General features: G+C 56.7%; 1 protein-coding gene across 2 annotated transcripts in view; it reads right to left on the reverse strand.

The window, feature by feature from the left end:
- The window catches only part of HSD11B2 (hydroxysteroid 11-beta dehydrogenase 2), a 52,502-nt gene continuing 39,572 nt past the window's right edge, over positions 1–12,930 (reverse strand). For both annotated transcript variants that reach the window (XM_073307283.1, XM_073307284.1), the window contains exons 2-5: positions 6,071–6,283; positions 5,346–5,531; positions 3,479–3,616; positions 1–1,019 (exon numbers count right to left, since the gene is read on the reverse strand). In XM_073307283.1, the coding sequence (XP_073163384.1) occupies positions 658–1,019; positions 3,479–3,616; positions 5,346–5,531; positions 6,071–6,283 (899 nt within the window). In that variant the 3' untranslated portion in view covers positions 1–657. The remainder of the gene's footprint in view (positions 1,020–3,478; positions 3,617–5,345; positions 5,532–6,070; positions 6,284–12,930) is intronic.

A 12,930-nucleotide genomic window follows, 5' to 3' on the forward strand; every position in this document is an offset into this window, starting at 1 on the left:
TGAAATACAAATAACCGGTTTATTTAAAAAGTGACAATCACATAATTCATCCTGTGAAAAGATCTGTAGACCGTCCGCTCGAGACTTGGCCACCACAGTCCCAGCTGAAGTCCAGGAGAGCTGGGTCCTGGGCTGGAGTGTGAAGAGCTGCAGAGAGAGGCAGACACAGGTTTGGTCCATTGACAGGTAAAGGCCACCGTTCTTGAGCCAGTCAAGAGACAGCTGAGAGAGTAACACTTACATCCCAGCAGCAGCAAAGAAAAATTCACTTAGCTGAGAAAAATCACTCAGGTACATGACATGGTGGGGGCAGCTGACCCATACGTGATTCCGCGTCTCGCCAGCGGCCTTTTCATGAGAGACACCCAGTCAGAAAAATAATACCCACCAAGGTCTCTCAAGCACTTTGATTCTTACACAGTAGGAAATAGATCTGCATCGCTTTGATTCAGAGAAAGCAATTTGGTTTCTGAGTGTGCTGATTCGCCCTGCCCGGCACACAAGAACAACGCAGCGGCCGTGTCATGCACGTGCGCGCTCTCGGTTTTACCTAGTTTTGTGCCTAAGACTATACAGTGAGAAGACTCCCTCCACCCCGCCACTGCTTTACAACATCTCCAGGCGCCTTCCTGGCTCCCCCGCAGCCTGCGGCAAGGGTTACTCTTGCTTGAGCCCGTTCTGGTGCTTTGGCTGCAGTGCCCTGGGGAGTTTTTGGTTGATGAAGAATGCTTTAAGGAAGAGGTCTCTGATGACGGAGGGCAGGTAGTGGTGGATGAAATAAATGAGCCGCATGCCCCGCCCCGGGTAATAGCGCGGCGCTGGAGTGGTGGAGATGAGGGCGTCGGCGATGCTGTTCACCACTAAACTCAAATCCTCATTCGCAATCTTCATGAATTTAACAAACTGCTTGTTGATCTCATGGATGTACTCCTCCCCGTAGGCCTGCAGCAAGTCCGTGGGCAGGCTGGCCAGGAGCTGCTCCTTCTTCTCGTGCCAGTAGGCAGGGTCGCAACTCGTACCTAGAATGAACCCAACAGCCTTAAGCCCTGGTCCCTGCTGCCTGGCCGCCCCACCCCAGACGCACGACCCGGGGGAATGCAGAGAGTGCAGCACCTCCCTCCTCCACCCAGGGCGTCCATGGATAGCAAACCTAGGGAACCTTCCCTCCTCCCAGCTGTGGGGTCGAGCGAGAGACAGTCTGTCAGCAATGAGAACACGCCACTGCTCGGGAATGGCCTCCGGTTCTCAGGGGACATCTACACAGCAAAAATACCCTGCGGCCGTGCGGCTCAGAGCCAATTGACTCTCGCTTGCAGGGCTCAAACTGCAGGGCTAAAACTAGCAGTGTAGATGCTCGGGCTGAAACCCGGCAAGTGGGGAGGGTCTCAGAGCCCAGGGGTCCAGCCCCAGCCTGAACATCCATTGTGCTTTGTTGAGCCCCACAAGCCCAAGACAGTTGTCCCGGGCGGAGACTCACTGCCATGGGGGTTTTTTGGCTGCGTAGATACAAGTTGGTGACCCGTCCCCACTGGGTAGGGCCCTACCAAAGTCACGGTCCAGTTTGGTCAACTTTATGGTTATAGGAATTTAAAATTAGTCAATGTCACAGTTTCAATGTTTACACCTGAAATTTCACAGTGTTGGAACCATGGGGGTCCTGACCCAAAAGGGGGTCATCATGGGAGTGCCACCCTCACTTCTGTGCTGCCTTCAGCCCTCATCCTCAGTCCTGGATTTTCCACTACCTCAGTGTCCCCCGCCTGCTGCCTCGGCACACACCTCATGGTGCCGGATCCTCTGTTGCCACGTAAGGGTTCGTCTACACAGTAACTTTGTTCCGGACTAGGGTGAATTTACAGTAGAACAGCCACTCCAGAACAGCTCCATGTGTGGACAAGCCCGCACTCCTCCTTTGTGCAATGCAGCGCAAGGATCTTTAAAAGTAACTAGTGGCATCCAGGTTGCAGCCCTACCTCCTGCTCATGTTCCCCCAGGGACATATCTCCCTGCACTTGCTGTCTTTGATCTAGCTGTGAGTTGTGCATCGCGGGGTTTCCAATCTTTCTGTGACACTCCCTGCCCACCACTGCTGTTAAGTAACAGCATCATAATGACAGTGCGAGGCAAACAGCACACGGACAACGTGTGCAGATGATGACACTAAATTGGCAAGAGTTGCTAACATCAGTGAGGCCCGTGAAACCCAGTAGCAGGTCCCAGAGAGACAAGACACACGGGCAGCAGGTAAAGTGAGGGAGCCTGCAGAAAGCTTGCTAAATAGCTGGGGAAAAATAATCCCATGCCTAGGTGTGCCCTGGGAAACAGAACTGCTGAGACTTGGGCCAAGTAAATTAGACGTGATATTGCAGACCAAAAGCACCACTTCATCCAGCAGCCAGAAGGCTGCTTAGTGCCCCATCAAAACAGAGCGAGGACAAGATCTCTGGCCCAGGGAGACACCACACGGCCAGGGAAGGAGCCGCCAGCAAAGTTAGTTCCACGATATTAAAGTTCCATCTCCCCTGCGGACCACAAAAGTGACCTGCCCCCCCATGTCTGGACTGGCTGGGGTTCGAATAGCAAAATCTGTTCCTGTTGCTCTCCTCGGAAGTGGAGCAGAAAAAGCCCCGTGCAGTTTTGGTCTGAACATGTGTCAATGAAGCCCCTCTCCTTCCAGCTCTGCTGGGGAGTGCCCAGCTGGCAGGTCTCCTCTCATCAGAGAAACGCTCCTCTCTAAACCTGGGGTACAACACGCCTGGAACGTGGGGTTTGGTTCTGGGCACTTCAACGAGAAGAGGGTATTGCTCTGCTCTGAACTATCTGCAGATTGGCAACTGACGTGACCGGGGCCGGAAGGATGGTTAGCACAGTCCCAGAAAAGAGTGAGGTGTGGCCAAGGGACAGCTAAGGCCCGATTTTCTAGAGGGGCTCCGCATCGCAACCAGAGCCAGATTTTCTACACAGCTCAGCATCCAGCAGCGGCCAGTGTTCTTACCTGTGGCCACGAGGAGGACATTTGGACAGTCTTGCCCCTTAGGACACTGGGCAATTAGACACAGCACAGCTCAGTACATAGCGCTCCCAAAAGGGAAGCAAATGACAGCTAGTTCTGTGACATTAGAGAGTTCAGGGTTCTAGTCCTGGCAGTGCCTGAAGTGATCTTGAGCAATCTCTCAGTTATCTGATCTTTACCAAGACGCGGACGCGGCTGGTCCTTTCCTCCTCTCCTGTACAGATCGAGGCTTTAATTAATTAACACCGGCTGTGAAATGCTTAGTAAACATTCAGGGGGACAGCTGGGACTGGGCGTCTTTCCACACAGCCGGCTTTCGGGAGCCGGGCTTCACTCACAGCAACGAGTGCAGGTTGTTCCCTGAGACGCGGGCCGTTGTGACAAGCCTGCCCAATATACCACCCTAGGCAGGCCTCACCACGTGTCCCCCCATCACAGCCCGGCTGGCAGGTGAGGAGCTCTTACCCGTTTTGAAGTAGCCGGGTAGGATCACACTCACTTTGACCCCCCAGGGCTCCAACTCGCTTCGGAACGTGTCCATGAGGAGGGTGAGGGCAGCTTTCGAGGCCCCGTACGCTGCTAAACACGGGTACGGCATGTCGCCTTGGAGAGAAGAAAACACACGGGCCGTTGCTGTGGGGGCAGAATTATTTGCGAGACAACATAACAGTTACGGGTATCAGAACTCCTGGGTCCCGGTCCTGGGGGGAAGGTGTGGTCCAGCACTTCAGCACAGCACAGCTAAGCACAGATTGGCACGTCCTTTCCAAGAGACACAGGGGGTGAAACTCAGGACTGTCACAGAGCCGAGTCTGAGTCCTAACTCCACCTCCAGTTGAGAGCACCTCACCCCCGGCACTGCATACCCCACTGGCCTCCGTCTCAAACAACAGGCGAGTGTCACGAGATCACTTCTCCTCCTTAAAGACCCCCATGACATTGGAGCAAGTGACCTAAAGCCACGCCACTCGCCCAGGGCGTCAAGCTCTCGGAACAGTTCCCAGAATGGACCCGCCAGCCTCCAGGGGGAGGCACGTGGCAGCAAGGGTCGGAGATTCGTGGCAAGTCGCACAAGGCTATGGACCTGCCTCCTGGGGGAGAGAACGCCCCCAACGCTTGGAGCTCTGCCTTCAGAACAAGATGCAAACCTCACACTGGCAGCAGCTGACCCTGCCCAGCAAAAATAAAAACATTCCGCAGCTTTCTGGGCAGGAAGGAGGCAGCTAGTCCCCTTGCTGGACTCTTCGCTGTGTTTGCTGCTTGGTACGCGGAGATGCTGCGGCCACAGTGGGGTGACCAGGTGTTCGGTTTTCGACCGCAACACCCGCTCGAAAGGGAACCTGGCAGCTCCAGTCAGCACCGCCAACCGGGCCGTTCAAAGTCCCATCGGCGGTGCTGCAGAGCTAAGGCAGGCTAGTTCCTACCGGTCCTGACTCCGCGCTATGCCCCGGAAGCAGCCAGCACATCTGGCTCCTCGACAGGGGAGAACGGGGCCAATGGGAGCTGCGGGGGCGGTGCCTGCGGATGACAGCAGTGTGCAGAGCCACCTGCCGTACCTCCGCCTAGGAGCCAGACCTGCTGGCCGCTTCTGGGGCACAGCGCAGTGTCAGGACAGGCAGTCAGCCTGCCTTAGCCCCCCCCCCCCCGCTGCACTGCTGACTGGGAGCTGCCTGAGGTAAGCCCTGCCCCAGCCCTGAGCCCCCACAAACCCAAAACCCCCTCCTATACCCCAAACCTCTCATCCCCAGCCCCACCCCAGAGCCCGCACCCCCATTTAGATCCCCCATCCCCGCCCGCACACCAACCCCCTGTCCCAGCCTGGTGAAAGTGAGTGAGGGTGGAGGAGAGTGAGCCACTGAGGGAGGGGGAATGTAGTGAGCAGGGGGCAGGGGGCGTGGTGTCAGGGAAGGGGCGGGGCTAGGGTGCTCAGTTTTGTGCAATTAGAAATTTGGTAGCCTAGGCTACAGGTGCCAGATAAAACATACATTACTGGGGATCGGGGCAAACCTGGCTTGGTATCTACGAGCTGAGGCCAGATGAAAGATACTGGGGCCCTAGTGAGCAGCTCACCATCAAAAGCAACCAAACTACAGCTCCTGCGAAACCTCTGACTGCCAGAAGCTGGGAGTGGACGACAGGGGATGGCTCATTCGCGGATTCCCTGTTCTGTGCATTCCCTCTGGGGCACCTGGCACTGGCCACTGGCAGAAGACAGGACACTGGATTAGATGGACCTTTGGTCTGACTCTATGTGGCTGGTCTTATGAGGCACTGTGGCCTGGTCCCCACCCAGCCCCACTTCTTCCCCACCGGGTGGGGACCGGGCCTTTACCTGCCGGGCTGCTGACGGTCACAATCCTGCCCCGGGAGGAGCGGAGCAGGGGCAGCAGTGCTTTGGTGAGCTCGAGCGTGCCAAAGAAGTTCACATCCATGCAGGTGCGGAATTTGCAGAGCGGGGAGAGCTCGGCGTCAGCGATGGTGTCGTCGAAGCCTGCATTGTTCACCAAACCCCAGAGCCCTGTGGAGAGGGGCGCGGAGAAGGCGAGCGTCAGCGGGATGCAGGCATGGGACCGGCGCGGCCTGACGCTACCCCCTGTTCGACTGCCTGGAAAGCCCGCGCCGACCGGGGATGCTTAGGGAACTCAGCTTTACCCTGATGCAGGGAGGGGACCCACCAGGACCCGTGAGCTATCCCCTCCCACCAAAGAGAGCTCCCCAGGTCAGGAGGGGACAGCGGTTCAGAGCCAGGCACAGATCGTTTTCCATGCACCTGCAAAGCTGGAGCCCAAGGGTGAGGGGAGAGCCGAGTTGGGGGGACAGCCACTGGCAGGAAGGAGCAGGAGAAACGAACAGCTGACTCCCGCGCGGATCGTGGTGGGAGGCTGTGGGTGCAGCCTGAGCAGCATAACCGGAATATCAGGCAGAAGGGGCTGGTCTGGGGCCCTGCTCCACAGGCTGAGGTCACCGCCCTAGCAGGGCCCCGCGTGGGGTTGCTCGTGATGGGCTGCCCCCAGCGGTCTGATGCGGACGGGGGCGCCCGGAAGCCAGGGCTCCTACCTGTGCTCGCCGTCTGGGGCTGGACGAGCTGCTGGGCTTTCCGGATGTCGTCCGGTTTGGTCAGGTCCATTTGCAGCAGCGTGAGGCTTGGTGAGCAGCTCTGCCGGAGCTCCTTGGCACCAGCACTCTCCAGGTCCAGCACGCTCGCAAACACCTTAAAGCCCATGGAATCCAAGTGGCGCGCGGCCTGCTTTCCAAACCCAGAATCACACCCTGCAAGAGCCAAGAGAAGACTTAGCGAGCGAGGGTGCTAAGCGCTGCCCGCTGCCTACAAGATGGCCTAGCTGCAGCCTCCGCACCCTGAGCTCCAGGAAACAGGGACTGGGCCCACACATATCCCCCCCTTCCTCCCCTCAGCTGGGAAGATGCCCTAAAAGGGCAGCCAGGATTCTCTCTGTGTCAGGGAGTTTGGGGGTGGTGTGAAGCCATGGCAGCTGGCTTGACACCACATCCTCCCCCTACACGTAGAAAACATATCAGGGGCAGGATGGGGGGCAGAGTCAGGGCACCGTGACCTGGCCAATCCTCAGCCAACAGGTCCTTCCTTATGGGCCTGCTGCAGCCACCATAACTTATCCCCCACCTCAGCCCCAGCAGGAGTGGGATGTGTGGAAAGGTAGCTAAGCCATCTTGCCCTCTCACTCCCCACTGGGCACAGCTGAGGATCTGGCCCAGAGCAGGATGTGTGCACAGAGACCCTCTGCTGGAGCAGCACCTGTGCGCCTTGCGAGCAGGGGGGCAGGATCTACTCCATGGGGATTTCGTAGCAACAATAAAATCTTTCATGAGAACCATTCAAAGGGCCTTCAAAAGGCAGGTAAGTCTCATTATGCCTCATTTGTAGGCGGGCACAGGCAGGCCAGGTTGTCCTAGGGAGCTGGTGCCTGAGGGTGCCCCTAGCTGTTAAGCAGAACTCCCCATTAACTCCAGCAAAGAATGGCACCATACGGTCCAGAGTCAGGAGCAGAACCCAGGCTCCTGGCTCCCAGTCTGTTCATCCAGCCACTGGGCAGCACTGCCTTGAGCACAGCGGCACTCCCAGCTGAGTGCCAGCAGTGACCGGGAGCCCAGCTGTGAGACTTGGCAGCCAGCGTGGGGGAGGTACGTTTTTAAACCCACGTACGACGCACCCCAGAGACGCAACTACTTTCATGAGTCTCAGGCGGGGTGTCTGGATAGAGTTGGTGGTCCTGGGTTAACTTGAGAGAAGTAGCACAACAGGAAACACTACTTGAGACATTCCGGACGTGTGTGTGTCTCCCGTGGCTAGGAGCGCTCCCGGGGCCAGCGAGTGCTGGTACGCAGCGCTGGCAAAGCCTCCTGACTGCGAATGCAGCTACATCGGCAACACTGCGCTACAGATTGGCATAGCACAACCCCGAGCAAAACAAGCTACACCCATAAAAGGGCAGCTTTCCCAGTCCAGCTCCATTTACACTCTGGGCTTTTGCCAATCAGGACTCAGACCTCTTCACACCCCGGCCAACATAGCTATTCTGGCAGAAGCCTGCAGTGTAGACTTGACCTTAACTAAGGACTTAAAGGACACCAAGCTTTAGTCATCCCCTTTTTAGCCCAAGATGTTAACCAATATTCAGGTCCTTGCTGGTTGTTTTTGTTAAGAGGAGACGTTGATGATGAGGTCAGGTGTTTCTGTGATGCAAACCTGTTTATTGACAAAGAACATGGAAAGTCCTGTTTGACGTCTGCTGTGTTCAGTGCTAAGAGCACGACCCTGTGAGAAAGCCAAGACAGAGCTTTTTGGGCAGTGTGCTTGCTGGAAAGAGGCTTGGATTTGTGAACAAGGAAGCTCTTGCAGCCTCCTTGGGTTTCTCTGGGCCCTCTCCTCTTGTCTGCTGTTTGTGTTTAGCACATACATACAGCTCCACCAAACCACACACAGCCCATTGTGTTTGCATTGAGATCCCTGGGAAAACCCCTCAGATTGCATGGCTCGACTCCTACCCCAGTTTTGCCACATTGGCCTGTGATTTGAGTGGTGGCTTCTACTGTCTCAGCTATCACTATATGAAGGGACATTTAACTGCTCTCCCATTTAGTCCACCAGCTTCAAAGTGCTTTGCTGCTGCCCACAGATCAAAGACACATTTCCTGGGATCCATCCCACCTCCGGCATAACAGATTCTTACGGAGAAAGCCTAGCATGGACTGGACATGTGGAACTGTCTAAAATATACTTATGGTGCCTACTACAGGGTAATACCTGTGCACCAAGCCCTAGCCCACGGCACAAACCCAGCAGTGCAGGGGCCTTCTTCCCCGTGGGAGCGGTCACAGCCGCCCAAACCCAGCGCGCAGAGGTCCCAGTCCGGCCAGCCCGTCCCCCTCACCTCCCCACAAGCGGCTGGGCTGCTTTAGGCTCCACAACGAGGTTCAGGAACCAACGGAAACTGGCCTCTCTCCTCCTGCAGCGCAGGCTGAGGTACACTGGTGAGCCAGCCCGCGGCGGACGCTGCTCTCCAGGCCGTACCTGGTCTGGGGATGAGCCGAGGACTTTGGCCCCCAGGGCTATCAGCAGGGCACCTGCCACCACATGAACGTCATCCACTCCAAATGCACGCAGCTTTCCCAGGGCCTGCAGTACCAGCCCCAGCCTCCTGCTGCCCTTCCACCCCTTCCCACGCCCGGGAGCCAAGCCCTGCTCAGACTCCACCACCTCCCTAATCTTCCCCTCCGATCTCATCGCAGACAAGCAGCAAGGGAGGAGGCCCCCATCCCATGGGGACGTGACCTTGGCACAGGGATTTATTAGGTCACTCAGCTGCTGTTTTTACCTCACAGAGGAGGAACAAAACACTCATTTATCTCCAAACCCATCACAGAGCACAGCTCTAAAAATAGCCCCAGATAAACACCCTAGATCATTCACACTGCCAAGCCGAGAGCGGGAAGGCTCAGGGGCCAGCCGGATGATACCGCTTGTCAGATCTAGCACCCTGTCTTGTCCTGGCTCCTGCTGGCATCGCATCCCCCACTCAGCACTGCTAGCCCCATGCATTCAACACTTGGAGGCTGGCTACAAAGTCAGGAGGGTTTAAAAATGTGGACATTTGGGATTCTTTTAATTCATCTTCTGGCTTTTCAAGTCACATTTTCACACAGCCACGAGGGCTAGAAACTTTCATTTAAAAAAAAAAAAGCCAGTGAGACTCCCACCCAATCACCTGACTCCAGAAGCTGGGGTTTTGTGACAGATGCCAAATCTCACAAGACTAGCAATGAAAGTCAGCAACACTTCGCAGCCAACCAAGATCTCCCAATCTCCAACAGCTGGACTCATGTACCCTGGGCTGAGGTGGGAAAACTGAAGGAGATGGCTCCCAATGTGCGACCGCTGGGAGCACAGAGGTGGAATTCTACAGGGTCGGTCAGCACAAGACTTCTCCAGGATACAGAGCAAGATTTATAGTCATCTAACAGCTTGTTCCACGGGCTGAAACTCCTGCAGAAGCAATTCATCTGCAGCCTGGTAATGGGGCAATGCAAGCCCTATGCCACTGGGACCTTGCAACCCACCTTGGGCGGAAACCACCCGAAACTAGGGACTGATCTGCCTGAATTTGATCGTTAACAATAATCTCGGTGGAAAACGCTTCCTTCCCTGGATATTTTTAGCCTTCTGAAGATTGTTTACAGTTCCAGCCAAAGGGAAGAGAACGTGAAAGTCTCTGCAAAGCATCCAAAGAAAAGGAGGGAAATGGTAGGACAGATAAAAATATTGCAGAAATGCATTCACACATTGTTAATTCCACATGTTAACATCATGCCGTGGAGGGAATACGGGCAACAAGGATTGAATCTGCTTTGGAACAACTCAAGAGAAATACACCGAACGCGTTCAGAGCGCCGGCGTGAACACCAGAGCAAAGAATGGGCTCCGTTGGTTTACAGCAAGGGAGCGAATGCGGACTCTGTAATGCTGTGGGTAGTTCCACCGCAGTTACAGTGTTTTTAAGGTTGCAAGACACTTTCCATTCGCACCCTCTGTTCTCTGTCCTTTGGGGCTGAAACTGTCCATTCTTTGTCTCCACCCTAATTGGGCTTTTCTGTAAAACTGGAGTGAAATCATCTGCTAAAAATAGCCACAAATATTTGAGTTAGACGTAATTTTGATTTATTTAGATGCCAGAAAGAAAAGAAGTTCAGAGACGCTGGAAGAGAGATGGCAATTTTACTCTGCAGCCTTTGGTTTCCTGCCGATTAAAAAAAGTATTCAACCATAAAGGGGCCACCCTGACTCATTCACCAAGCCTCACCCACTCTGTACACTGAAACGCTGCAGTCTGGCAGAGTTCCTCCCATTGGCGTCGGTACTCTCCATCGGTACAGGTAATCCACCTCCCTGATAAGCGGTAGCTAGGGCGATAGAAGAATCCTTCTGTTGACCAGCACTGTCTCCACTATGCCATGTACAGGTGTGGATTTTTCACACCCCTGGGCGATATAGCTTAGTGTAGACCAGGCCACAGGCTCCAATCCAACACCACCCGCTTACACACGTGCTTCCCCATAAGTGTCTGGGGCCTAACCAAGTCAACGGGATGTGTCAGGTGCTTCAGCAAGTGCAGCCGTGGCTCAGGGCCAGAATTCTCACACCCCTAACAAGCTGCAACAACCGCCTTAAAGACCGTATCAGTCCCCTGCCCCGCCTGCAGCGCCCCGCCCGGCCCGGCCTTCTCGCTGGGCAGTAGCGGCAAAGGCGCCTTGTGAGGACAAACGCAAGCCGCACCTCTCTCGGGGCTCTCCGTGTTCGTCTTTTAGGGGGCGGCGGGCAATCTCAGCCCAGCAATTCTCTGGCCACTTGGCATCTGTGAGGTTTAAACTCTCCCGTCTAGCAATGCATCCCGTCCAGCTGGCCCCCTCCCTGGGAAGGGGCCCGTGCGTGCCAGACAGTCGCATTCACGCAGCAGCCTCCTGCCTCCAGAGCCGGAGGGACCGTTACTAAGAGCATAGAAGAGGTTTGCACCACCGTTACAATGGCAATTTCAAGCCCCGCACCCAATCAAACCAGCTGCCAGCAGCCCCGGGGCGGGCTATTCCCTTGCCATGCTCCAGCGTCCTGCCCCGCTCAGCCTGGTGCCGAAGCCGGCCCAGAAACGCTCCCGTCCATTCGATCGGCCCAGCAAGGCGGGTTGGGTCCCTCTCCTCGCGCCTGGAAATCAGACTTCCGGGAAGAACTCCCGCTCTGGCAGAGCCCAGGCCTAGCCAACGTGTAGCTGACCGGTGACCGCCGAGACCCGTTCGCATGGAAACGCTCAAGCGCCAGCCAGAGTAAGCGGTTAGCACCCTTTCAGCATGCTCCGAAGTGCGATGGAAACACGAGTGAGACTTGCTGGAATCGCTGTTGTCTTCAGTTTGATATGAAAGCCACCAGTCTGCTGCAGAGACCATCAATAAAGCCAACAGCCGCCGTTTATGCAGGGCCTTCAGAGCTGTGCCAGCCACGCAGCACTGGAGGGAGGAGAGGTTGCCTCGGACGCCCCCGTCTCCCTGCCGCAGGCACCAGGATTCACTCCTCTCGGGCAGCGGGTTGGCAGGGCAGACGGGCAGGTGACTCAGGAGGCTGCGGCCCCTGGGGGTGCACTGGGACAGATGGCAGCATGGGATGAGGGGCTTGTCCTTTGAACAGGGACCCACCTTTGCTGAGCACGATTCAGGACCTTTATTTTCTGGCTTTTCATATCAAGGATGGCTGAAGACTAACATAGGCCACTCAGCCCCCCTGCACTCCCCCCCGCTGTCCCTTAGCAAAGGCTCTTTCCCGGACAGAGCACCCTGCCTGTAGGACAATGCAAACCACAGCACTGCTGGGAGCTGACAGGCATTATGGCAAGCAACCGGCAAGTGAGTCAAGCACAACCAAGCCCCCTGCGTCCCTTTCCCAACAATTCCTTAGCCAGTAGGACTGACGCCTGCTCGCCACGGAGCCCCGGTGCTGCAGAGCAGGGACAGGGTGTCGTGGGTGCCGGGGGAGGGCGGTGACCGCTCCTTTCCGTACGCGAGCTCTGGTGCCTCAGGCCGAGCCCCCGAAGACGCAAAGGCTCAGTCTGCAGTGGCGAACAGCCGGCTGGCCCGGGCAGTTCTGGGCCCCCAACGCACCCCCCGGGGGCAGAGCAGGCCACGGCGGGATTTATAACGGGGTTGCACCAATCGAGCAGCACCAGCTCTGAGCCCGTGCAGCGTCGACGCACCGTGCTGGGGGAAGGAGGGACTCGCCGTGGTGTGAAGACCCACATGGGTGAGTCTCACTGTGCCTCCGAGCTGGCCTGTGGGAAGGAGGAGAGACCAGATGAGATGCCCAAGAAGAAGAGCAGGAAAGCCTGGAATCACATCCCATCCCTGCCTGCTTCAGACACACGTCCCTCTTCACAGCACCGGAGAAAGCAAAGGCTCCCACTACCCGGGCTGGACCCCCACCATCCCCAGCACCAGAGCTCCCGCCTCACCTGAGCACCATCTAAGGCTGCCCAATGCCAGGGAGGACAAAGGCCCTGTGTGCCCCAGGGCCCTCTGCAGAGGGAGCTTGGTGGCAGGGCACCTGGGTACTGGTCAGTCAGGGGAACGACGCTGGAGCCGGGCCCAGGCCCCGCTGGCCAGCCACACGGCTGATTCTGCTGCGCCAGGCTGAGTTCGTCTCCGGCTCTCACGCAGGGGCCAGCGTCTGAGGGAGCTGCCGGGGATCAGGGTGTGCAGGGTATTGCATGCCTGTGAGTGTGTGTATGGGTGGGGGGGGGGTGCCGTTCTAACTCCCTTCCCCGGGTGGGCATGACCAGGTGTTACCGACCAGCACAGCTCCCTGGGGCAGCTCTGAGCTGCAGCGCGGCTCTGTCTGCTGGACG

Source organism: Lepidochelys kempii, chromosome 12, assembly GCF_965140265.1.
Source record: "Lepidochelys kempii isolate rLepKem1 chromosome 12, rLepKem1.hap2, whole genome shotgun sequence".
Taxonomy (NCBI): Eukaryota; Metazoa; Chordata; order Testudines; family Cheloniidae; genus Lepidochelys; species Lepidochelys kempii.